The 27,980-nt window shown below is 37.1% G+C and overlaps 1 protein-coding gene across 1 annotated transcript; it reads right to left on the bottom strand.

Annotated features, from left to right (window-relative positions):
- Positions 1-8: 8 nt before the first annotated feature.
- LOC120778189 (tensin-1) lies at positions 9-27,972 on the bottom strand. The gene is made up of 5 exons (XM_040109927.1): positions 27,090-27,972; positions 23,030-23,135; positions 1,595-1,907; positions 1,071-1,417; positions 9-976 (listed from the first exon to the last, which is right to left on the bottom strand). Exons 1-5 carry the CDS (start codon positions 27,626-27,628, stop codon positions 776-778), a joined length of 1,506 nt encoding a protein of 501 aa, XP_039965861.1. The 5' UTR covers positions 27,629-27,972; the 3' UTR covers positions 9-775.
- Between the last annotated feature and the right edge of the window lie 8 nt (positions 27,973-27,980).

Here is a 27,980-nt window from a genome sequence, read left to right as displayed (position 1 = left end):
TATGAAAACTAAACAAATTTATTTTGCATGTCTCACATTTTTGATTTTGCACAAAATAAACAATATTTACAATGAACAGAAAACCTTTCAAAGTTTGCTGCAAACATGGCGTTTCCTTAGACAAATAATAATGCATTAATTATAATTAATATTTGTACATAGCCACACATACATATAAATGCGCAATAGTGTACGTTCGCCGCCCTTAACAGTTATACACAAAACAACTTTAACATTAAATACATACAGACTAAGTAAACTATGTAAGTAGTTTCGCAACTGGGGCCTGGATCCCCGTGCGCCGCAGTCACCCCTAGTGTCACTTAATGATATCACATTTTTCTATAGACATTTTGTTTTTGTTTTTGTTCTTTTTTTTGCTTTTATATACCTACTACATACGCAAATATGTCGCTACATATACATATCTACAATATATATTTATTTATTTGAAACAATTTTGTGTGCTTTTGGGAAAGCAATGAGAAATTATAAATTAGACTGTGAAAAGTTTTTGGTTGTAGCTGCTGTAATTGCTGGGTAATGAAGCTTGTTAAAGTACTGCAACGCGTAATCGGAAGTAATTGTGTGGTTTAAGAGTACGAAGCTGGGATGAACGAGTATGCATGTACGAGTAAGGTAATTTTTTAGCTTGTTATTCTTCAATTTTCGCAATTCGAATAGTACTTTGTGCTTGCTTTGTGCTTTTTCACATCAGGTAAGACCAAACCATAGCCACTTTACTTATGATTAAACGCTATCACTCAATTTGACTCTACTCATTTTCCAAAGTTTTGGCGCGTAAGTACTTCACCAGCATTTGCAGTGAATCGTAAGTGTCAAAGTCATCGATATTACGCCGCGATGAGGTCATATTTGCTGGGCGGGGCATGGCTAACGGCACTGGCAGCAATTCTGGCATAACGGAATGGTGAGTTATTAAGGCCTGCAGCGTGGAGAACTCCTTGCGAAAGCCCTAATAGAGAAATGAAGTGGTTTGGAGCATAAGAATTTTGAAGAATAAAAATTTGAAAAAAAATTAATGAATTTAACGATTTTTAACTACTCACCTTTATTTTGTAACCTCTCGTCGTGCGCAGTATAATGTAGTTAGCCGTTTTTGGTCCAGGTGGCGATGGCACACGCAGCGTTAAGGCGAAACAACCCGGCTTGGATGTGCTTTTGCGCACTAAGAAGGCACCAGGACTTTTGCTCGACAGCACTTCGACGGCTATGTCACGTGAAATGCCAGCTTGAAACCAAGAGGCGTCCTTGAGATCAGCTTCCTCGCTTTCGTCTAAGGCATCCGCTGTGGTTGTGGTATTTGTGGTGGAATTGAAGGTGGCGCTGGAGCGTATGGCGGCCGATAATGTGTTATTGCGCAGGCGATTGGCGAAAATCTTCGGGCTGGAATTTGCTGCAGTAAAAATTAAAATTGAGGGAAAAGCTTATTAGGTTGGAAATGCGGCGGATTTTTGTTAAAAGTTACCACAGAAGAAGAAAAGTTTATAGAAAAATGTTGCTAAATTTTGCTTTAAAGTACTTGAAGAGAAACATTTCTTAATATAATACCGTTATTAAATTTTCTACCCACCACTACTTGTTTCGCGCAAATAACGTTTCTTCAGATTGAACTCGCTGTTGTCGTTCAGATTCACCGTGTCCAGCATGGGTATAGCCGTCAGCGATTGGCGGCACGAATCACCGAATTTGCTCGCAATAAATTTCTCCGGCTCAAAGGCCTCCTCATTAATATAGCCATTCGAATAGATTTTATTGCTTGTCGAGCTGTGCAGTCGGGCGTTGCACAGTGTGTTTGTATTTGTTGTGCTCGTGCTTGTGGCAATACTGACAAGCGGTCGTGACTCCTCATTTGAACGCAGCAGGCCCATGGTTAAACGCTTGACCTGAAAAGTGAAAGAGCAACAAAAATTATGTAGGCGCATAAAAGTATGCAACTAGTCTTATATTGATCTAAAATTCACCGAAAAGTATGCAACAAGTACTCGATTGATTTAAAAGTCACCTAAAAGTATGCACAATTATGTAAATACTGTAGCTATCAACAAACCGTAAGGCAGCCTTAAAGTATGTTACACAAAATTTAAGCAGCTTAAGCTAGTGTGGCCCAAAATCGGCTCTTCAGCTTGCCTGCGCTTTAAATTATCCTTGAACTTCAAAGTTTAACGCTAACTGACGAGAGCAGACGCACAAGTACAGTCAAGTGCTCAGCAGTTGTAGTAGTGAAGTAGTGGCTGAAGTTAGCTGCGAGCAGGCAGCGCGGTGCGCTTTTGTAAGCACCAGGTTAAGCCGCAAAAATGCACTTTTTCACGGTTTGGCAGCGTTGCGAGTACGGTGGGAAAAATGTAGAAAGCGCCAACTAAAATATGCGCCGCAAAGTCAACAAAAAGCAAAACAAAATGCGCACGCTGAAGTGTTCAAGTTTAAGTACAGCCTTACGCGCCGTAAAGTATGCTTTGATTTTTGTTTTGCGCACATTTTTTGCATCGCCTTTCCGCATTATTCCTCTGTTTCACTCAACGCGCCGTAATGCATGCAATGATTTTTTCGGATTTTTTTTTAACTTTTTGCTTGCTGTTACCTTGCCTACGCGACTTTAGGTGTGAGAAGTCGACCGGTAGTCGTCGTACACAACCCAACATTTGTGGGCGAATAAATTTCCGGCTATAGAAATTTATTACCAAAAACCATAGCAACAAACTGCAGTGCAGTGGGCTATAATAATGCGAATACCTGCGAGAGCGCCTGGTAGCAGGGCTGCCATGAGTGGGAGCGGGTAGACGCAACGACTGTGCGAAGTAGTATAAATGCATAGCGAAAAGTTTTTCCCACTCAACCAGACGAAACCGCCCCTACTCTTGCGGCATACAGACTACAGCGTATCTTGCCTCCATTTCGTGTTGGCTGTTGGCTGACTAACGGTGTGGCTTTTACCTGAACTTGCTCGGTGGCACTTTAACCGATAATTTTTTGTACGCCGTGTCCTTTCCAATTCAAGTCTACTTGTTTTTACACGACTGCGGTTTAGTCACAGTTCGGCGGAAGTGACTGAGACTACACTGGCGGCAATGCGAAGCTGCTGTGGCGCCCGCAAGTGAAAACGAAAACAAAAAGTGGGAAGAGAATTTATTTGACTTAGTCATTGCTGGCGCACTTAAGTGGCATGCTGCAGTCGCTCGCCTGTTGGCTACTCCGATATGCGACCTCTTCGCTGCTGTTCAGTGCATCTTATGCTCATTCGTTGTTGTCAGGTGTGGGTTTAACGAGTGAAGACGACAATAAGTTAATGCTTGCGAATGAGTTTTTCTATTTACGTTGTTGTGGTTGCAAACAACAACTGCGCTGTGCCGCACCTCATGACAATGCAGTAATTTAGTGGCTTTTAGAGAAAGTTTTGCGCTAAAGCTTATTCAGCATCGCCACTCGAGTACTCGTGTAAGGTGGGTGGGTGAGCAGCCGTTGGCGCACAAGCTACCTCAGCGGACCTTTTGGGGTCAGCGGCTTCCACTCAAGTCACAAGAAACTTAGATGAAACGTTGATAGCAACTGATCCGCAATGATTTCATTTAGTAAGTGATGAATGATTTTGTGTCTTTGGCGGTAGCTCTTATGCTTTCGGCTGAAGTTAATTTCCAAGCACTTTACCATACATTTTTGTTCCGAAAAGTGAGTATCACCGGATCTAACTATTTTGGTGTTAAATAAATCGGTTTATTCTCTTTTCAGCGGGCACTTTGCAATTCAAAGAATTGTTGATTATTATTTTTTATTTTTAGAAAAAAAACGTTGCTGGGAAGCAAAGAAAGTACGTCCGTTATCTATTTGAAGATAAGTACGAATATTATTTGACTGGTAAGACCAGCATCATTTTATGGACTATAGAAAACGGTTAGAAGCAGTTGTTTTACAAAATTTTTACTTTCTTATCAATTCCATAACTTCCAAATGTTTTTGATATAATATCTGGAAATATTGTTTCTGGGTATATAATTGTATACGGTTGCCGAAAGATGACGTAACTTGCTGATTATTCCCTTATTCTGGACATGACTTGGAAAGCTACTGCCTCTATGCGTCTTTTTTAGTATACATATGTATGTCATTCATTTGAAGTGTGAAAAGCAATAATATTATTCTGTCAAATAGTGCAAATTTTGCGCCTGAAATAGGGTTTTGATGGTAGTTATTACTCATTACTTTAATATGAAAAAAACCTCAGCCAAATGTAATCGTATGTTGATAAAAACTATATAAAACTGGTGATTTTGATTTGGAAAACTAGAACTCCTAGGCTACCAAAAGCCTTAAAAATGGGAAACTAATAGCAATATTCGATGAAAATTGTTTTTAAACACGCAAAGAGCTCACAGAACCTTTTTGATTCACTGCAGCAGTCATTTCAAAACGTTTAACAGCAACTGGATGCACTCAAAGCAAAGGAAATCGAAGAAAAAGCATTTAAAAGGCGAAGTTGGATGTCAAAATTGCTAATCAAATGCTACAGAAGGAAGTCGCTTTTGCAACGAGTTGTGACATTTGTTGGAACATAGACCCCTTAAGACAACCCTAAATGTTAAAAAATATTATGTGAAACCTGGCAAACCAGCCAAATCAATATAGCATCTGCTTTGTATTTTGGTGGGATCAAGAGACTATGTTCCTTTATGAGCTTCTAAACCAAAAAAAAAACTATTAATGGGAAAGCTATTGATAGCAACTTGTCCATTGCTATGGGACCTATGACCACATTGACCAGATATTTTCTCCCACACAGATTTTTCTCTATGCACAAATTTTTTGCAGCAGCTAATTTTCTCTTTACCACATTATTCTTTTTTCTATACTTTTATAATTTTACTTTGTAATACTTTTTTTTTTTATTTCAGCGCCAAAATGTAGGTAACATTTTATTATAACATAAGTTTTTGGATTTGTATACCTAAATATGGTAAGCAAAGAGGTAATAGTAATAGTGTATGTATATTTTTGTTAATTTTTGGCTAGTTGCAGGGAGTTTTGTTGAATGTAAGCAAATTTTTATTTAGTAATGTATGTATGTATATAAATGCTATACCAGTTTTTAAGAGCTGCATATAATATTTCTTAAAATACGTGTACAAAACAGAGTATTGGATTAAGATCTGATTTCTTTTAATTTTTCGTTATACCACATTCAATAATAAAATATGAAAAAAACAGATTTGAAGAGAGAATTTTCAGACTGTCAGAGCTGGAGTGTTTTCATCCATCCGGACAATATGACCTAGCCAGCGTAGCCGCTGTCTTTTAATTCGCTGAACTATGTCAATGTCGTCGTATATCTCGTACAGCTCATCGTTCCATCGAATGCGATATTCGCCGTGGCCAATGTGCAAAGGACCATAAATCTTTCGCAGAATTTTTCTCTCGAAAACTCGTAACGTCGACTCATCGGTTGTTGTCATCGCCCAAGCCTCTGGACCATACAGCAGGACGGGAATTATGAGCGACTTATAGAGTTTAGCTTTTGTTCGTCGAGAGAGAACTTTACTTTTCAATTGCCTACTCAGTCCGAAGTAGCACCTGTTGGCAAGAGCAATCCTGCGTTGGATTTCCAGGCTGACATTGTTGGTGGTGTTTACGCTGGTTCCAAGATAGACGAAATTATCTACAACTTCAAAGTTATGACTGTCAACAGTGACGTGAGAGCCAAGTCGCGAGTGCGACGACTGTTTGTTTGATGACAGGAGATATTTCGTTTTGCCCTCGTTCACTGCCAGACCCATTTTCTGTGCTTCCTTGTCCAGCCTGGAGAAAGCAGAACTAACGGCGCGGGTGTTGAGGCCGATGATATCAATATCTGTGCACATGATATATATCCAACACAAATATATTCCACATTAAATGTCGCAATTCTCTGAGTTTTGGACAAAATCTTTACTGCATTTATATTTATGGCAAGCTTATACAATACTATTCTTCATAAAAGCTGTACATGACATGAATCTAATTCATATATTTATTAACAACAGTTACAAAATATTGATTCAAAATTTGATAAAAGCGCACGAAATTCTTTAATGCAAAAGCCTCAACCTCTTTTTAAGGCACGTGCTCTAAAGTAACGATGATTTTTCATTGCTTTTACGCCTCATTTGTCATGCCAGTAGCAATTGGATTTCACATTCACTTTCATTTCCATTAAAGTGAAATTCTTTTCCTCTCACATTTTATGGCGTGTAACTTACAATTTCATGGTATTGAACTTGAAGCAGTAAAACAAGTATATTAGTACCGATATTCACACAAACACACACATGCATATGTTCAGCAGTATTTTTTCGCTCACTTTTCACTGTCTGCCATTAGATATTTTAATTTTGTCCATCTGCTTGTGTGTGTGTACTTGTGTCTTTACAAGTGTGCGAGCAAAACGAAGTGTTTTCATGAGGTTATGCACGACTGCACAAATGAAAACAATTTGCAAAAATATTCTCTACATTTTCAGCTTCATTACTCATACGCCACGGTGGGCGGAGCAGAAATGTACTTGCATTTGGTACTCACGCATACATATGGAGTTGTAGCGTGAAGTGAGTGAGTGTTTGTGTTAGAAATGTTTTGCTAAAATTGAAATCATAAAAATTATATGGCATTTCTGGAAAACAGAAACCTTATTTAATGGGAATATTGCATAGAGTTGTCAAGTGTATATGTTTTAAAGAAGCAAAGGTTAATTTTAAAATACCAAAAATATTTCCACAACTATAAATATTTGAGGAAAATTCTTCTTCTAATTTAAAAAAAAAAAACACAGGCTGATACAAATTTTTGGAAAAAGAAAATATATATGAAAATATTTTTTTTTTCGAAATGTTTTTAATTTTTTTATAATTTTTTTTATAAGCTGAAACATGCTTTTGGAAAAATACAAATATACTCTTAAAAATATTTTTTTGTCAGAAAAAAATTTAAAATATTTTTCCAACACTACTTTATTACTTGGCAACCCTATTATCCATACAAAATATTTTGCTTTTCAAGTATATTAAAAGGAGAGTTATTTTGTTGTCTGTTTCATAAAATTTATATTTGACGATACATTATATGTTATGTGTGTAAGCAGTATGTATGTGTAGAAGTGTGTCTTCTCTGGTTGTGCTTTATTAAAGCGGCAAGTATTTCAAACATGTCAAAAGGATTTCTGATCCAGCATAAATATCTAGTCATATTAGAGTACTGGCAGACATACTAATCTGTTTATTTAAATACATGAATTTATATGAACGAATACTGTGAAAAGTAGCTGTACACACACATTAGCTGGGGCCGAAAAATATTGAATAAATTATTTTCTACTGAAAATAAAATATTTTTTAACCATTTTCCAAATTTGAAAATTTCTGTTTATTAATTAAAATTTTGTTTTTTAAATATTTTAATAACAACAAATATTTTCGAAAATTATATTTTCGAGCCTATAGTGTCATATTGCCGCCGACCTACAAACAACTGCCAATTTCAAACCTTTGTAGAACAATTTTTACCTGAGAAATTATTAACACAGTGCCCAAAAAGTTTCACTCTGAAGTAATATTCAATTTGTTCATGGTTTGAGTGTAAATAAAACGATTATTATTTTAAAATTATTCTTCAGCAATTTTATTGGTGATATGCTTATGAATCCAAAAAATTAACTTTAGTTTTGCTAAATAAAATTTTCATAAAACAAAATTTAAAACTTTGTGCAATATTTTCTTTTAAAATTGCCCCCTGAAAAGCTCTTATGCCCTAATACTCTCCAGTAGAAATGCAAAATATATATATACATTTATATGCACTTACATTTCTCTCATTCTTTTGTATTTGCTCCACATACTTCAACCGTAATAACGCATATACTGTGAGTGTGACAGCATGACTGCCTGACTGACGTACTGACATTTTCATTTTCTCTTTGTCAGCTGGTGTCTGTAAAATTATTTTTCGGTAAATTATTTTTGGCTTCTTGTTTATGTAACAAACAAGAGTCATTACCAACATAGTAGCAGGCGAATACAATTCAGCACTCACACACACACACACACACACACATACACCGCTCTAAAGTACAACCTAGTCACTATGGCAGCAGACGCAAGCACTTGCGCAGATATAATAGGGTGGGTGGATGGTGACGCACCGGAAAAAGTGCCATGCCTCCGCAAGCCAAAAATGGTCTAATTGAAAACTGGTAAACAACCAGCGCTGACTCTCAAATAGCACAACAAATACTCATCCTAAACACAGACATACTGAACATATTGATGGGTATGTGTTTAGGCCACACATTTGCCACAGCTGTTGCACCACATAGCTGCCTTGCAGGAATTTTCTGTCGTTTTGCTCGGAGCTTGCTATATAGCTTTGCCGTCATGAGTTTGGAGGACATACACAAATCACGTATAATTAGTTCGCCACGATGTTTGTAATGCCTTGAAGGAAAGGACGAAGGCCCTTTAATGTACATATATACAAGTACACACATATAAATGATCAGCGCGACGAGCTGAGTCGATTTAGTATCTCAATTTTTGAGATATGATTCTGAGTTCCTCATTTTTCGAAATATCTGATCGCTAGATCCGTATAGCATATAGCTGTCATACAAACTGACCGGAAAACTAAGTTCTTGTGTGAAAAATGTGTTTACTTGAAAAGATATCTGCACGAAATTTGGCTCAGATTGTTATTCAAGAAAAGGGTATAACCTAAGAATATATTGATCAGATCAGGCCACAATAGCATATAGCTGTCATATAAACTGATCGCTCTAAGTCGAGTCCGTGTATGGAAAACTGTTTCATTTGAGTGGCTCTCTTCATGAAATTTTGGTATGAATTATTGTTTAAGACAACGCTTTAATCTCAGAACAAGTTGTTCATATTGGACTGCTATAGCATACCGTTGCCATACAAACTCGTATAGGAAGCATACTCTCTCGTATGGAAACTTTTTGGTTTAAGAAGATCGTCAAAGTCCATGAACAAAGTACGTAGATCGGATCAACATATACCTGAATTGTCATACAACTGGGTCGATCACACACTTTCTGTAAATAATGCGCTAGTGAAGAGTATTACCATAAATCTTTGATGCAGAGGAAATTCACATATATTCCTGTTTTTACATGATCGAAGAAATCATCAAAGATATGTATATATGTACAACCATCACCTTTAAAGTTCAATCCAGTAAAAATTCCTACTGGCCTCATCAGCATAGGCACAGATATGCTTAGGGCAGCAAGCAAACACACAGCATATCGTCCACTTAAATGAACGGCTCAAACGAGTACACAGTCAACTCACACACACATATATACATGCACACTGGCGCATATTTTGTTAATGTATGCAAATTTAATGAAGTGCCTCTTTTGGTCAACTGCTACCAACGGCCGGCCAATACAAGCCAATGCCACACAATAACTGTGTGACTAACTCAGCGCATCAACCAAATTGACAGCTGCGCTGTGTGGCAAGCACTGCTGGTTAGGCACTGACTTTGTTTTTGGCGCATACTAAGAGGGCTGTGAATGAGGAAAACATCAAAAACAACAATTTTCAGAATTATGCATATAAAATGCTGCTGTCGACCTCACTGTACACACACACACACACACACACATGAGAGCTTTCGGTCGTTTAGGCACATTTTGTAGCGCTGACTTTTAATGTTCGTTATATATTTGGAATTTCCGACAACATTCTAGTGGAAATGTTGATGAGGTGGTTCTGCGTGTCTTTGCGTGTGTTTGCGATTGGTCGCAAATATCCTTCTTCTTTACATTTTGCACAGAGCTTCCTCGTTGAACGCATTTGTTTTGCTGCCGCAGTCATTCATGCAACATGTCACTGTTAGTCCATTACTCCAGCACAAACCCGCTCACCCCCTTGCCCACTTGTTTACACAGTCACGCACGTGCCTGCTGCTTTGTGTACTCACACACACACGCATCCTACATCCATTATAAATGCGTGCGATTCCGTACTTCAACCAATTTTGTGTGGCGCACAGTCGAATTGCTGCCACACTGATTGATGGCTTAATGCTGCGGGGCCCCCATGAGTGAGTGAGTGTATTGCTGCACTCGAAAAGCGCACAAAGAAAAGCGCACGCAACGCACATAGCTAGCAGCTTGGCTGCAGGCCACTCCATCGACAGCCACTTTCGCAAATTTATGCAAAATCCTTGCAACAACTGTTGTGTCGTTCAGTGTCATCGATGCGCGCATTTGTATTTTGTGCTTTACGATCCTTGCGGCGCATTGCGTTGTATGGTTTTTATTACCGTTACGCATTGCGTGCTTTGACGGGCAGTCTCGGCGTAGACCAAAGTCGGCTTCTGCACTGGATTTGATTACATTGGTGCATGCAGCGACTGATTTGCGGTTGCACTGCATTTTTGTTGTTGCTGTCTGTGGCGTTAATATCGAAGTGACAACTCTTATATTGCGTAGGTGTGGTGAAATTGAAGCTGCATGAAGCAGTATGTCCAGCAAATCGCATACCCATCATTATGAAGGAGGACACTATGCTTAGAATGATGATGGCTATAATGGTAATTATGACAAAAGTAAGGCAGATTCCGATATTTTAATTCTTGGAGAAAGATTATTTTCTGTTTCTAAACCTTTCGGTTTAGCCTTATGGCTATGGAACCCTTGAAAAAGTACTGGAGAATTTTATCATTTATAATTATTTCTTCATGTCTTTTTATCAATCTTGATGGTATACACTCGTTAAATATTCACTGAACGATATAAATTTTATTTAAATTTGAAATATGGCTAATAAAATTCAAAATAACTTTTTAGTAATTTAAAATATCTTAGTAATTGCACATGACCAGTTTAAAGCTTGTCAAAATTAATATTTTAGCTGCTCCAACGGTTTATTTAAAATAAAGTGTGATGAAACCAAATGTTTGACACATCAAAATTCATTTCAGCAATCTTGGCTCTATAGCGTTCCCCATTGACTGTAACATTATGTTCGGCTTCATTTTTTGAAAAAATATGAACCAACGATCAGACGCCAACCAGAGATTTTTTGACAATGTAACAACGTCGCAATATTGGCTTGTGGTTTATCAGCCAAACAAATGCCACAATTTCGTTTATTAATGTTATACATTCAACCAGAAATGATCGCTGAACAAAATTTGCTGTTGAGAACCGGTGGCTATCTCGGCTTAGACTCAAGAATTAACGTGCGGCATATTATCAATATCCTTCCACAAAATTTTTCATAAAGTGAATGTGCACAGCACCAGTTGTGATTCGCGTTGGCGAGCGGACTTATTTGGGTCTTTTTGAATGCTATACTCCACAACAGCAATAGCGTCTTCGTTGCGCTCTGCACTGCATCTCTGAGGATCCAGTAAAGTGGATATGGCACAAAACCAATCAATGATTGCTCGAATTACGGACTCTTCTTGGCGATAATGTCGACCGAATATTGGACACAGCGCGCGCTGCCGGACTATTATTTTGGTTATAAAGTTGTACAATTTGCAAACTTTGTTCCGGAGAGGGTCTGTTATTTACGAAATGTCAAACCGAATTGAGTATAAAGCAAATTAAAGCGCTCATGACGAACTCTTAAAAAGTATTGCCTCATTGAAAAAAGAACCGGTACAATGCTATCAACCGGCCTGAACCAATTTCGCATAATTTAAAAGTTGTCGTAATCTTTTCTCTCTCAAATCTGTCTGTTAACCAAAATACGGATCAGAAAGTATCGCGAATATCTCGGAATTTGAGTATTTATTGATTTGATATAAGAATATGGAATATTTTTATAAATGAGAAAAAATTATTTACTGCATGAGCAATCCTTTGATCTCGACAAGGTACTGAACAAATGTTGCAGAGTTGTATTTTTATATTATTAATAATTTGAAAATTCCCAAAAGCATGCGCAAAATATGTGTTTTCGGGCAAAAAGTTTTCATAAGCTTCTTCAACTTCGTCAGCGAATTTTGTTTTATCTCTTCGATCGACTAAAAACGGGTTCAAGGGAGCGGCAATTTCAGCTTAGGGAACAAGAAAATATCACACGGAACCAAATCTGGTAAGTACCATTGATCAATCGAATTCGTTGCGTTTTTGGCTTTAAATTCGGTCACAATCGTCCTTTTTTGTAGAAAATTCAGTTTTGTCAGGACGAGTCGAGCAAGAACGCGTTTCATACCCAAAATATCCACTAAAATCGTTCGAACGGACTCACCAGAGATGTCGATCTCTCTTGCCATCCCTCTAACACTTACTTGAGGATTTTTAAGTACCGTATCCTTCACTTTTTTAATATTTTCATCAGTTGAAAAGGTGGAATGCCGTCTTGAACGAGACATGATCTCTCGACCGTGTTTGAAGGCTTTGTATCACTCTTGGCCTTGTGTTTTTGAATCATCCTAAGCCTTTTTCAACATTCACAATGATTCCGTACGCGAAATTTAGTAAGAAATACAAAATTTGAGACAAATTCGTTGATCGACATTTTTATCCGTTGTAAAAATCGCAGTGCAATACTGAAGATTATGCTTTAAATGTGTGATTTTTAATCGCTTGATTTCATTTTATGATCACTTACATAAATTATTTAATATTCGGGATCCGTTTAAGGCTTACTGTTGCTTATGAGGCTAATAAGCGTTAATAAGTTGTATAGTTACAAAATTTTATTAAAACGTCAAATTCACTTTCCTCGAAGCTATATATATATATATAAATACGAATAACTTGGGAACGGTTCGATGAATTTCTAAAGAAAAAAATTATGTTGGATTCCGTATAAATATATTTTATTTTAAATGTAATTAATAACTAAATAAATCTGTGAAAATTTTAAGAAAACATTAGAGCAACGCAGACATCTTATTACTTATAATATATAAAGAATAAAATCTTTAAAATTGTTTATCAACATTTTCAATACAATTCGCAAATTCCTAACCCCAGCCGCACTACTCACTATCTCTCATTGCATCCTTTCTGTATGAAATCAGTTTTATAATCGCTGCAGCTTGGTACATGCTTCACATAATCCATTTGACTTTGAGTTATGCAAGCGCGCGCGCGGTTGTATCGAACTTTTGACTAGACACACGTATCTGAAATTGAATCTCTTGCAGCGACAAACAAGGAAAACTAACCACACTTCAGCGCACACCATACTCACACTTGCAAGCCCTAAGCAACGAAAGTTGCAAACGCGACTGCCATATGCAATATGCTCATGTATGCAAGTGTGTGTGTATAGAAGTCAAACACTGCGGGCAATCAGCTTAGTTGCCAACGACAGCAGCCATCAAAACGAGAAAATGTTGATAAGGCTTTGGCGTAAAAACCAAGCGCACGCTCGTTTGCACCAGCACATACACATACATGCACACCGATTCACACTTTAGCTCTTATTTTGCGAATACACACACACATGCAAACATATGTGAACTAGCTGCTCGCCTGACTTTTGACAGGCGCGACCGTGGCGGTGCGGAGTTCAGTATTTATTTCTGGAAATTAATTTGCGTATCGCTAAAAAGGCTGCCAATGAAGCATGCCGCAACGGCAACAACATGCGCAGCTACAACAACAAGAAACAAAAACAAACAGCACAAACAAACACAATGCTCGCAAACATCAATACAGTTCAATAGACTGCCGCTGGCATTAGCATCAACATCAACATCGACATGACAGCGAAAGGCTGAGCATAGGCCATGTTGCTCATACGCCCCCGCGCGCCCAACACACATACGCCCTGCGCACACGCCGCTAATAGAAGTTTTGTCGCTAGGCGCACATTTAACGGCATATACACAGCTAACGGCGAATGCCATCTAACGGTTGTATCTGTTTATTTGCACAACACCGTAGCAGTTTACAGCAAACAACCAGCAATTGCGTTGATTTAGCGTGTGAGCGTATGTGTGTTGATTTGTTTATATTTGTGTGTTTGCTTTGCAGCGGCAGTGGCTGTGGCAGTGTCAGTTGTTTGTGTAGTGGCATATTAAATTTCTTTCGATGTGCAAACGAGTTATGAAACTGTCGGTAATTGGTGTGAGTAAACGATTCCAGCGTACGCCCACACAGACGAAAATTTGTATAAAGGTATGTGTTGCTTATAAGGGTTAAAATGCGTGCGTGGGAAGCGTGGGGGCGTGTGTGCTTGTTTGCAAACGCACATTTCGGGTTTATAAAGAAAATTGATTTATTGACATAACAAAAGCGTTCGAAACTGAAAACTTCAAGGGGAAGTAGGCAGAAGTGCTCACATAACTTTCTTTCAGGATTAGTTGCTTCGCATTTTTCGATTTGCTTCGAGTAAGTCTCTTGTGTATACAGAGCAGAGAGTTTGTCACTACTCACACAAATGTATTTCGAACGAGTGTATTTGGAAACGAATGCAATAAGAAAGCAATTTTTAGACCTCAGCTGGAGTTATTTCCTTATATCGTTATAATATGTGTCACAGTGCTGCCCATGACAGGATTTATAGCCACCATTAGGCAAACGGATTGTCTGTTTTGTTTATTTCAGCTTAACTTTAATATTTCGTCTTGCGTTCCAGTTAACTTTTTCTGCATTTATTTCTTCTTTCTGTGTTTAACGCGTGTAATAAATTTATTTTTGTTTTCTAGAAATTTTTTTCACATTTTGGTTTGTAGGCATTCATAGATATGAGATAATAAAAATGTTATGATTAAGTTTTTCTTATAGATCGTTGATAATGTTGTGACATGTTGTGAATTTGCTTTATGAAAATGAGAAAAATTTACCTCCATCTGCTGAATTGCAAGCACTTTGTTCACATTCCGAGACTCTACCATACCGATTTATCTAGTGTTGTGTACTTATATACAAAATGTCATTATTATGGAGTTATATTCGCTTGTAAACTTAAAAAAAAACAATTTTTTTTTATATATATATATGAAGAATGTATTACATTAGAGGATAATCTTTGAAAATTTGAAGTTGTTTCGGCAAATAAATAGTTTCGGAGATATGATCGTAAATATTTTTTAACTTAATTTCTACGGTGCAGTAGTACATATGGTGTACAGGCGTACGGAAACCCGAAAACCAATGAAAAGAGTTCCGAGGCTCGCTGCGCTGTGCATAACGGGCACTTTAAAACTTAAAGCTTTAACTCCAACGGCAGCTCTTGAACTGGTACTAAACCTGTCACCTATGGACATCGTCGCTGAAAACCGCGTAGCAAAATCGGTGGGACGACTACTGGTGGCAGAAGAATTTACATATAGAACTTGCGGGCATAGCTCGGTAGGTAATAGCGGTTGAACAAACACCGACTACATGACCCAACTTTTCAACTGGGAAATAAGGTTCAAAGTAAATATAGAAAAAGATGGCTAACGTAAAGGTATGTTAGCCATGCGCAACACTCTAAACGTCTAAACGGATGGCTCAAAAGTGGACGATAGAGTTGGTGCAAGAATATACTGTCCAGCGTTTGGCATAAGTAAGTATAAGTATATTTCAAGCTGAGAGTTTTTCTATTGTGAAAGCCTCGAAGCAGGTCCCTAATGCCGCTGCAGGCAATTCCAGTTAACATCTACGTAGACAGCCAAGCAGCAATCAAGACAGTAACCTCGTATCGCATATCGGCCAGAAGTATCTTGAGAAGCTGGGCAGCAGTGGAAAGGGTTGTCAGAAGCAAGCAACTTCACTTCTACTGAGCCAGGTCATGCCAAAGAGTTATCGAGGTTAATGAAATAGTGGACGATATTGTCAAGAATGGTGTACGGCTAACATCCGAAAAAGTGATAAACATTGGAATACCCATGCATTGTCTATACCACGACAGAAGCATGGTAATAAAAATCAAAACCCAATGGAACGAGCTACCAGGGTGCAAAACTGAAAAGATCATGTGCAAAACGGTAGCTTGGAAGCACACACAATTTCTTTTGGCATTCTATAGAAGAGACTGTAGTAAAAGTATCGGAAAACTAACTGGTCACTGTCTGGTGGCGTCACACAGCCGCAGAACGGGCTGACATATCGAGAAATCTACATAAAATATCTAAAGCAACGCGCTATGGAAACAATGGAGCATTTATTTTGTACTTGTCACGGCTTAGCAAGACTACGCTGTAAGCATCTGGACGACCCACGGTATGATAAACTGGAGAGCTACCAACTGAACTCCAACTGGTATTGCAAAGGACCAAAACTGATCTAAGCGTGCTATATTGTCCTACCAGATTAACCTTACCTTAGTCGGCCGTCAAAACTGTATACGTATATATTTTCTTCGAAATTTTGTTTTTAGAGTCGGCGAAGAAAATGTTTTCCAAAATTCCAATAAAGAAAGCGCATATATTTTTACTAGAAAATATCAATTTAATAAAATATCCCTTACATCATATATAGAATATCACTAGACTTTAATAGTTTTATTTTATTAAACTCATTCTAAACCTAAAAACTATGACTGCCAGTGTGAACGATTTTACTTTGAATTTATGATGGTTCGTAAACAGTAATATAGAATTCAAAACTTAGCAAAATTGCTAACTCTGAACTTGTCCACTTGAAGTTATATGACAATGGCCCTGAGAACTATTTTGTGCGCTAAGTTGACGTCATTTCTATATACATATAGAATATAAAATATAATTTATTGACTTTAACTCACTTTTCATATCCCCAATCGAGATTGTTAGCATTCCAAGTATGTTTCAGTTTGAAGGTTAGTCGCTTACAAATAAGTTTTGAAAATTAATCATTAATTCTTAATTATTATTCTGGTGTAAGCCTTAACATGGTTCAAATACTTATATTCAGAAACTAATATTCATAGCTTTGCTGAAGCTAATTATGTCTTTTTTTCATGTGTAAGTCAGATTATAAGTGGATCGCTGGAGTTGTGGCTGGAGATATTATCATGCTCGCGTGTTCGAGAGCCAGATCATGCTTTAGTTATTGTTGAACTGTTATATGGTAGTCGTGGCTGCACTATTAGTAGAGGAAATAGTTATTATCTATTATCTTAGAGCTTATACTCTTTGTTCAGCTAAAAGACTTGTGGTTAAGTTTTGACAGAAAGACCTCGCTCTTTTAGGAAAAGCTTCGGCTATTTTATTATTGTTATTTTAAAACCGAAACATAAAGATAAAAACTAGTTTCAGTAGTTGCTTTTCCCAAAGATTTGCTTTTACTAATCGACTGATGATATATCAGTCACTTAATTCTCATTGGCTATGATAATGTATTTATTTGTGTATTTATTAAGATGTAGAACAAATGAATAGCAAGAGAAGACTCAAATCCAAACGCTCAGTCTTGACTGAAATATTTTTTTTATTCTTCATATCCCCATATAACTCGATAAAAGTGTTTTGCTGTTGGCTGGCATATAAATTACAACAACAATAAATATTTATAAAACTTGTTCTCGAACACACTCTAAATTTTACGTATGTTGAGGTAAATCGCTATGAGCACTTTTATCGCCACGTGATTGGGTAAAACTTTTACAAGTGTTTTGGTTTAGTCGAAACAAATGTTGCGCCAACACGTGACGCGCGATAGCACCAGCCATATTTATACTAAAGTCATAAGCACTAATACTAAGTAAGCTTTACTTACATACATACATGCTTATATACGTAAATACAACCAAAATTGCGTATGATAAAAGTTTGGCCAAAACGTGCACATAAGTTACATTCACCGTTACGCTCACCTATTTCACTTATCTGGCTGTGCCTTCGCTTACATAAGTACATATTTACTAATACATATGCATTTATCATTGGCCTGGAGCGCAAAGCAATATTTAGCTTATTTGCAAAAACTTCTGCTTTATCTTGTCTTCCGAATCACACACACACACACATATTTATATTATTTGTGTATATGTATATGCCAAAGTTCAGTTATTCAAGTATGTAAATATATATGTGCAGACTTGTTTTCGGGTATATATTAATGACGCAAAGATAACAAAGGATTTGATGCACTTGTAAACACAAGTATTTGGGAAAACTTCTTGTCTAACTCGTCTGCAGACAATTAAGTATACTTTTAGCATAGTTATAAGCACCACAAACGACAATGCGAAGTGCGAGATGCGTAAGCAAAAGTATGAAGTTGTCTCCGTGGAACTTTTCAGTGTCGAAGTAGTTAAACAAAAATAAACGAAAACACTTTGCTGTTAATTATATGAAGTTCAAGGAATTTATATCTTCGCAGTTTGCGTTTGAAAACATTGTTTTGCTTTTTAGCTTTTCTCTACATATTTTTGTTGTTTTCCGGTGGCAGACCCCTTGCTAACTTATGAGGAATTTGAATATAATGGCTATTTTAATACCAGGAAATTAAAATTATGAAAAAATTTAGTTGTTAAAATGAATTTGAATATTCATAAGAATGTATTTTGACTGATTTCATTATGTAAACTTAATAAAGTAATATTTATAAAATTCGAATTGAAACGAAGCCGGTAGAGAAATACCACATACAAATGTAAATTATATAAAACAATTTGTGGGCTTTGCTTAAAATATTACAGAGTCTATCTACATTTCAAGTGTTCAAAAGAAATTTGAAAATGTAAAACTATTTACTAACGCTAAGCTTTTTTATAATTTAATATATAAAATATAATTAAAAAAAAAAACAAAATATTTTAATTTCTTTATTTAAAACGTTGGTTAAAATCGGTTATTAGTATTGAGCTCTAAAATACTTTGACATATGTAAAAAGTAATACGGAATCAATATTGTTAGCTTTTATTAATTTTGTATTTGTGTTTCGAACAAAACTGACTTTTTGACTAAAAATAATATGTACTATGCCAATCTACAGAACCTTTTTTAAAAGAGTCGCGACGGTTATTCTAGGCATTTGTACTGTATGAAAAAATAGAAAACATAATCTTAGTCTACTATGTAACACTTGCCCGTATCCCATTACGTACGTTTTAACTTTGAGTCAATTTTAGGCAATATGGAAATGTACTATTTATAAAAAAGTTGCAGTGATAACAAAACAAATGCAACAGTTCTTAAGATTGTGTAAATGTAACCGAAGGTGTAGAAAAATGAGTCTTAAAATGTCTTTCGTCGAATGCGCTGCCGAAACTATTAGCGATAGAACAAAATAATGTACAACAATATTGAAGAACATTATAATGTCTACAAAAAACTCCGCGGTAGCATATGTCCAACTATTGTAGTTATGTCACTACAACAACTTTTTTCATTTTAAACATTAATCACAATGCTAACCACATTCAAGCCATGCTATTTATGTGTTTATATTAATGTGTATTTCAACCCAATGAATGCATTATAGCCAGTGGAAACACCGCCAGCAACAAAATTAACATTGACGAGTTTTTTCTCAACTTTTGTCAGTGATCCGTTTACGAGAACGTTGCTTTATTCGGAAATACCCTGATATTATACATGGAATGCATCGTCGAAGAAATAGTTGCGCGGAAAGCAAGGCCAACCAGTAGATTGAAATCCAGATGTGTTCTGCCGATTGCTTCTACCTTCGGTTGCTATTGATTAATGTACGCGGTTCAACTTTATTTGAGTCATGGCGTACTGTGAATGGTACGGTGTGTGCAAGGTTTGGACAAGTAAGCCAGCAATTACAATTGCTAGAACACGTTAATCACTGGAATGAAAATGAAGTGCTCACACTTTTCGCGATAATCATTTCAACATATCAGCCTTCAAATTCCAAATAATTTAGAAATACCACTGGATAATTCACGGCGCCGTCTTCATTGTCAAGACGATCGATCGATTTATATGAGCGCAAATCTCCCGGAATTTGACTTTGAATCTTCCAGTTTAAGTCAACAACATCGGTATTTTTGGCAGCTAACATTGCGCGTGCACTTAAGGAATCGTAGTTACGATAATTTGGCCAATGTCCGAACATTTGTGATGAGTTCATCTTTCGTGAATTGACAAAGGAAAGATGGAATTGATATCGAACCACCGGAAGTATCAACCGAAATTCTACCATTTCCAATTTTTAGCGAAGGCCATGTAAAATGTCTTCGGCAATGTCTTTTTTGGTTTCTGTTCCGGTGTACAGAAAAGATGGTTTTCCAAGTCGTGAGCACGCCACGGCCGTGTGAAAAACATAACATTTCCAAATTTATGCCTCACACTATGCGACTATCTTTAGGTGATTATCACCTCACATGCAATTTTCACTGGAAACGATACGTTTGAACTGAAATGGGAAATCGCTAGAACTCAAAGGAATTCGTAGAATCAAGCATTCTGCCCCTTGTGTTCGATAGGTGCGTCACAATCAGTCGGGTTCCGTTACACAGTTTCGTGGCATGATGATTGCGAAACATAATAACGACCGATCCTACTTTAAATCCCGCGGGATTTTAATGATTTTTTGGAAAACCATCTTTTCTGTACACCGGAACAGAAACCAAAAAATGTTGTTTATCAAGCTGCGTTTCATTGAAAAAAAAAAATTAAATCATAAATATAACTTTCTTTTCATTTCAAAACACATAATTTCACGCAGGACAACGGCTGCGGCGTCAGCTAGTATATATATAATTCTTCCAATGGATGTATATTATTTAAGGAATGATTCAAAAGTTAGAAATTTATCTAATGTACACATGAGGGTCAAGTATTCGGTCTATAAGCCCAAAACTGCAAACTCCTTCATGAGAAAGTAAAAAGTTTGATGAAAGCCTCTGCAAGTGCATTGAGGACTTCATTTGGAGAGAACGGTTTGTTATTTTGTAGAATAGCAACATACATACATACTGCTTGATAGATAATATTGCTCCACAATCTTCAAAAAAAAGAAGAAGAAGCCTAAGAATCTATAATAAAGAAACAAACAAACAGAGTAAGTATATAATTGACGGGTATATGTGTATAGAAATGTCTCATGTATTTTATACCAGTTCGAGAGCGTGGATATTATTCAAATCAAAATTAGTTCAAAAGGAAACTTAAATGCCAATTAAAATGTTTTAGTTAATTCCGAATTCCATGTGTATCTCTTTGAAGAAGTTAAGTAAAGCAAATACCTCAGTTTTGAAAATATATGACTAAAATACAGCTGGCAAGTGCATTTTTAGGAATTAATCGGAAAGTTTTTACAATTTGCTTTATGCCACGATTTTTCAGAAATAAAAGCTATTTTTAAATATCCCGTTTTTGGGAGCTATGAAAAAAATCCTTTATAACCAGTTTAGTAGAAGAAAGTGTAGAGGAAGTGTCTTTCTTTTTTAAACGCTTGAGTTGAAGATTACCACATAACTCAATGTCACGGTAAAAGCACGATACAGTACGTGTTTCAATAACTTTCTTTTGAGAATTCACGCGTGAGTCATGTCAAGCTGTTATGTTAGTTTCGTTCAGTATTATTTGGCATTTCATCATGGAAAGACTTACGCCTAAACAACGTTTTCAAGTCGTTCAACTTTATAACGAAAATTCACGTACTGTAAAAAATATGTTCCGCTCACTTCGGTCAACTTGTTGTCACCATAATCTGCCAACTAAGCGTACACTTCGCAACGCCATCACCCATTTTGCAGCCCAGCATTCATTATGGAATAATATTCGACCGAATAGACCATGTCCAGTAATATGTGGCGGCTGTAGCTGAGAGTGTACACGATGACTGTGGAGAGTCAATTCCGACTGCCGAAGGGAATGATTTAGCGCATTTCACGTCCAAGTCTTAAAATGACAGCGTACAATATACAGCTTGTGCGAGAATTGGAGCCGCTCGACCTCCCAAAGCGACATTGCTTCGTTCTATGGGTTCATCCAGCTCATGGGTATGCAAAAGAAGCAAAATTGCCGCAATTGGCACGTAGGGCAATCTGAAGAAATTTAAGAGCTACCATTTCAGTTGAAAGAATGATAACAATCATTTCCTATTAAAACTGAAACCTTCTCACTTCTCTGTAAAATGTTTTACAGCTTCGATTCAAACGAAGTTGACTTCTTTTCTTGTACGGTATAACAAAAACTTCGATGAATTAAACTTTTATTTTGAGCAATATTATACTCGTAATATATTATTAAATTTCAAAAAAATTTTACAATGATTTTTTTCTGACTGTAAAATTTAAGTTTAAATATAACCCAGTAGTTCAGCTTTTCTCATAGTAAACAAACACAATATCGGAGTAACTTTTTTACAAATTGCTTAATTTAAAAGAAAACTTCATAAAACTTTCATACTAAAATGAAACACGATGGGATCTTCACGGGCATTACAGCCAATTTTGCAATGCCAATCAATTTAATCACTCATGCAAAGTATTTACTCGCGAACACACACACACACACAAACACAACTAAAGCCGAACCTTAAATTTGTATGAGTGTGCGCCAAAGCGCCAAAGCAATTTTAGTTAAATTAAAGTTTGCTGCCCCAATGGGCCTTAACGCAGTGACACTGAAATCATGCAACCCAAATCAGCTGCTTTGAGCCAAAACGAAATAAAATGACTGAAAATTTGTTAACACACATTTACAAGACATGCTTCTGCTTACATAAGCAGTCACTAGCAAGCAGCGGCAAACAAAATTTCACCCATTCTCTTGACAATAGCGACGCAAAGCAGCCTTCAATGTATCGATCAGCAATAAAGTTGATGAGGCAACCAAATGCGACTGCCAGACGCGGCAGCGCAGTCACCCTTATCAACGTCAATATCGCATAAAATATGCAAAAATAATAGCGGGAAAGCAAAACTTTTGCAATTCACTTTAGGTTTGCGCTTTGAGCGCTTTTCAACTACACACATACATATACATATTGTTACATATATTTTCATAGTAGAAATGCACATTCTTCACTTGCTCAGCTGTCAATATTTTGCGCGCAGAATTTCCCGTTCTCACCCGCTTTACGCAGTCGCCTTGTATTTTGATTTCACATACAAATACATATTTACATTTTATAACAGTACTTATTGGCATGTCCGTACTTACCAGGGGCGGTTTGTCGACCAAACGCTTGCAATTATTCAGCTCTGTGGGTGAGTTGTCTTCGTCCGAGCTGGGTGGCGTGTTCGCGGCTTTCTCGTTGTCATTGCAGCTGTGTGCGTGTATATGTGTATATATGCACATATTATCATTATCGAGTATGAAATCCCATACACACACATATATGGGGGCACAATGATGCAGAAAAGGGAGAAAAATATACGAAAAAGACCGTTAGTTATTGTAAAGTGCGAACACAGCGAGACACAAGTACAAGTGAAATACATATGGTGCTGACTACAAAAACAAAAACAAAAAAAGAAAAATAAGGAAAAATGGAATGTTGACTTCTGGTGACTAAGCATAATGGCGTAGTTAAATATTTATAGTGGAGCTCTAGTGAGATATGGTGTGAGTTATTGGATGGTGTGTGTGTGTGGATGACAGTTGCGGCCGACTTGTGTGCAGGAAATTGCGTAAATGTTTGTGGTGTGTATTTTCCGGTTGCCGTCCCCCCGGTTGATGAGTGGGGTGGCGCACACATGCGACCGACGCATATGCATAAGTGCGCCTTGTCTGTGCTTAAAAAGTGCATAAGTGATTTTGTGCGCCCTTTTCGTCCCTCATTGGGCTTTGGCTGTCGCACACATTTCGTAGATAATCGCAATTGACAACTGCAGTCAATAAACTATAAAGCACATTTCGGTATTTATTTGCAAGAGAATGTATGTGTGTGCATGTTTTTTTATCGTTTGTGTGTATGTATGTGCGACAGCATTGTTTATGTGCTAAATGGTTGTGGGTTGTTGGGGTTGTTGCATGCAGCAAATGCTTTTGTAATTCTTGCGATTATTCATGATAGTGCAGCTGTTTGTAGATATGTATATAAATTTGCCAACAAATGAGGATTCTGCTGGAATTTTCATTTCTTTTTGTTTGGTCTGATAGTGGTTGGTGGTGTTTTGTATAATTATTTATTGAAGCAAAGGAGTTATGCTCCCCGTCCTATATGTATTCCTTCATTTATGAGTTAAGAAAAGTGCTGTGTTATTTTATTTCAAAAAACTTATGAAAATTATATATTATACTTATAAGGTGTCACAAAATTAATGCAATAATTAAATTTGCCGTCATTTCTAAATCTATTTATAGTTGATGAAGTAAAACACTATACCGACCATATTTTTTATGAAAATTACGAACTGCGGCCGCTGAACTTCAATTAAATATTGTTCAATAATAAAGACACGTTGTTCTATCGTGGGGCTCTACATTTTTACTAAACTAAAGCTGACGGTTTAGCAGCTGTCGAATTGTCTTTTTAGAGTTGCCAACAGTTTCCTATACTAATTACGGGAAATTTAAATTTTACGTTAATTTTAACACCCTGTATTTCATTCCAATCTTACATTAAATTTTGGGCACCCTTTATAATAAAACCCAAAAGATTTTGAAAAATTATGGAAGTAAGGAAAATATATACTACTATGAGTAAAAAATTGTATGAATTTGTTCATAATTTTAATTTCAAAATCTATGTCGTCCTCCTCGTAGTAATCCAACTTGGCCCCAATACATTTGTACCAAAGTTTTTTCCAATCCTCGAAACAGTTGTTTAAGTCATTTCCGAAATAGTCTTCAATGCGCGTAGCGATTCACGTGTAAAGTTTTCAAACGCTTCAAAACGGTTTCCCCGGAGCGGTCGTTTGAATTTGCTGAATAGGCGAAAATTTGTCAAAAACTCTCGATGAATCAATTCAGAATGCGACGGTGTATTATCATGGTGCAGAAACCAAAAGTGCTTGTTCCATACTTCCGACTTCTTTTTACGAACAATTTCGCGCAATTGACGTATAACACTCAAATAGTACTCCTGTTGATAGTTTGGCTGGTCTGAAGGAATTCATAGTGCACCACATCTCGATAATCGAAGAAAACTGTCAACACAATTTTAATTTTTTACCCGATTTGCCAAGGTTTTTCGGCTTCGGCTCACCTTTGCCACGATATTCAGCCGACTGATCGTCTGTTTACGTGTCGTAAGCAAACATCCAAAAGTAATAAAATTCATGACAATTGGTAGTCGAAAAGCATTGTGTCACAGACGTTAAAGTGACGCTGTTCGAAAAAATTGAGCGATTTTGAAATTAATCGTGCTTTCACTTTTCTAAAGCCTAAATGATATTTCCTAATGGTTTACACTGATCTATTCGATATTCCAATGGTGCCAGTAAGATCTCTGCTTGTTAATCGTCGATTCTAAAGCATCATTTCTTTACTTTATTGACGTGTTGATCATCAGTTGATGTTGGTTGTTGTCATGGATGTGGTTCATCGTCAACGTGTTCTCGGGGTCTTTGAATAATTTGCACTAATCAAAAACACTTGCTCGCGACAAACAATTATCGCCGAAAGTCTTTTCCAACATTTTGAACGTTTAGACAGCAGACATTTGATTCCGTTCACAAAATTCGACGGAACTTCTTTGTTGAATAATTTCACTCATCCCACTTCAGAAAGACAAGCTCATGCTAACCAATAATGATTATTTTAATGTGACATTTGGTACTATACCAATCTAGAAAACAGATATTTCGACGAATGTGTTTTCGCCCGAAATTCAAATTAGAAAGTCCCACTATTTTTTGCCCAGATTAGTATCGTACTGTTTGACTTTCTCCGTTGCCGAGATGGGAATTGCGCACTACCACAGTTGTACTGAGTTCTGCTTACAAGAACTTTTAATAATATTACAAGAATTTTTTCTGATAACAGTTATGCTTCTGACAGCGATATTAATATTATCGAGACTCTCGAAAACTGATTTTCAATCCCTGATTTTGTTGAGCAAAGAGCTTACATCAAGTTTTGTTTGCGAAACGAATATTCTTGTACGGACATGTGGCAAATATTGAGGAAGGATTTTGGTAATCAAACTATGGCACAGGATGTAAGAGTTTGGTGGTACAGCGAATTCAAAGTGGGACTATCAACGTCTACCTATTATAAGAATATCAGTGATAGAAAATCGTCGATTGACATTAGAGATCTCTCTGACACTGTTCGAGTACCATTTGGTTCAGCTCGAAACATTTGGAAGATTTTTTTTTTTTCAAACGCGTCTCAATTGGTGGCTCTGTGGTACTTCTGTTATTCATCAAACTCAAAAGGCCAATGCGGAAACGCCTCGACGAGAAGGTAAAAACCGAATGGAAAAAGGTCTTGAAGACTACACTGGAAAAATACTATTGACTGTTTCGAGAATTGGAAAAAGAGGGTTTTATCGAACTGTCACATTATGGGTGCCTGAAGAACTTTATGAAGCAGACATATAATATATATTTTGGATTGTGACTATTTTGAAATTATCGTGAAAGTTGATGAAATGAATCTAAGAAAGTTTTCATTGAAAAGTAAGCGGTTACAACTCTATGCTCTAATTTTGGTGCTAGCACGAATGCCAGCCAACCAACCTTATACTTTACTATAAGTTTTTCCATACAAAATCCATACCTCTCCATTGCTAGTTGTGAATAATAATGTCTTTTGGGAGGTGGACGCGGTTTTCACAGATTAAACTTATTTTCACAAAGGAGGAACTCTATATATTAGGGAGCGGTTCTACGGCAAAATCTCAAAAACATAAAGAACATTGAATACGTAATACTTTTTGCAATAATATTAATATTTTTTCGCAATTTCGGTACTCTGTTAACAATATAAATATATAGAACTAAACCAAAAAACAAAAAACGCTAATTTATGGCCTTTTTGTTATCTGTAAGGCATTTTGTCCTTCAATAAAAGTGAATTTAAGCACTTAGACTAACCCTAAAACTTTTTTTCAAAGCCACTGGTATGAGTCACCATGTCCAACAATTTTATGAACAAAATTTCGCATTCACTGCGTTTTATGCACGGAACACGTGTCCCGACAATTTGCGCGTTTCAGCGCGTCCCACTTCAGCATTTCTGCTATTATGCTCTAATCTTTATAATGTGCCGAATCGTTTTCACTGCTGCTTTAAGCTAAACATAAAAAACAATACAAAGAAAGCATACTCACTTCAAATTCGCTTGCGTGAATAAATGCAACGGACGTCGATTGCGCCCCACCGAGCCGTGCAGCTGGGGCGATGAGGGTCGCGAGTCGCTGCCACCGTTATGCAGCTGCAGATGCGCGGGTGGTTTCCGGCCACCGCCCAACGTCGAAACGCCATTGTAGCGCGGCGTGACTGCGCTGCCGACGGCATGCATATTTGTACTTGAATTGGAGAGACCCTGCGCGCTGCGAAGAATGTTCGCATTCTTCGTCTTTTGCAGTGTCTTCGTGGGCGAAGATGTGGAGGACGAGCGGAAGCGCGAACCCGTCAGCACAGCTGCCAAATTGGCGGCAATGCGATTGTCGAAACGATTAAAGTAGCTGCCGTTGTCGACGTTCGCGTGATTGCTGTTGCTGTTGCAATTGCGATTGTTGCTGTTCGCCGTGGTTGGCGATATTGTGGTTGGCGGCGTTGTTGTTGTTGCAGCTGGTGCGACATCGATGTCGACACCCGCTGGCGTTGTGTTGCTATTACGCTCATAATCCAAATTATTGTTAATCATTTTGAATGAGTTTATGCGTCGATTATGCGGTTGTCCTGGCGCGCCGAAGGACACCTGCGGCGATTTAAGCTTTTATGATTTCGCTGTGCTTATTTCACTATAGAACTTTTTCACACCACTTTTTGATACATTTTATTTCATTATTGCTTCATTCAATATTGTTTTTTTTTTTATATATATTTGTTGCAAGTTATTTTTGTTATTGTTGCTGAGCGAAAAAGAAAAATATTTAAATTATGCTGTATGGCTTAACAGTTTAACTGATAACTGGCAATTGCCGTTCAGAGCTTCGGAAGCTCTCGCTTTACGTGCTCCCATTTCCGCCGGCTCCTGCTGTTGCTTCAACCACATT

This window comes from Bactrocera tryoni, chromosome 5 (genome assembly GCF_016617805.1).
Source record: "Bactrocera tryoni isolate S06 chromosome 5, CSIRO_BtryS06_freeze2, whole genome shotgun sequence".
NCBI lineage: Eukaryota > Metazoa > Arthropoda > Insecta > Diptera > Tephritidae > Bactrocera > Bactrocera tryoni.
This window is presented reverse-complemented; position numbering and strand designations above follow the sequence as displayed.

What these genes read in the sequence shown, in the direction of transcription:
- LOC120778189 (XM_040109927.1), bottom strand. Translation starts at nt 27,628, where the DNA reads ATGATTAACAATAATTTGGATTATGAGCGTAATAGCAACACAACGCCA. An exon ending in TTCACGCAAGCGAATTTGAA is followed by an intron (nt 23,136 to 27,089) that starts GTGAGTATGCTT and finishes ACACGCACACAG; the next exon opens with CTGCAATGACAACGAGAAAG. An exon ending in TGGTCGACAAACCGCCCCTG is followed by an intron (nt 1,908 to 23,029) that starts GTAAGTACGGAC and finishes TTCACTTTTCAG; the next exon opens with GTCAAGCGTTTAACCATGGG.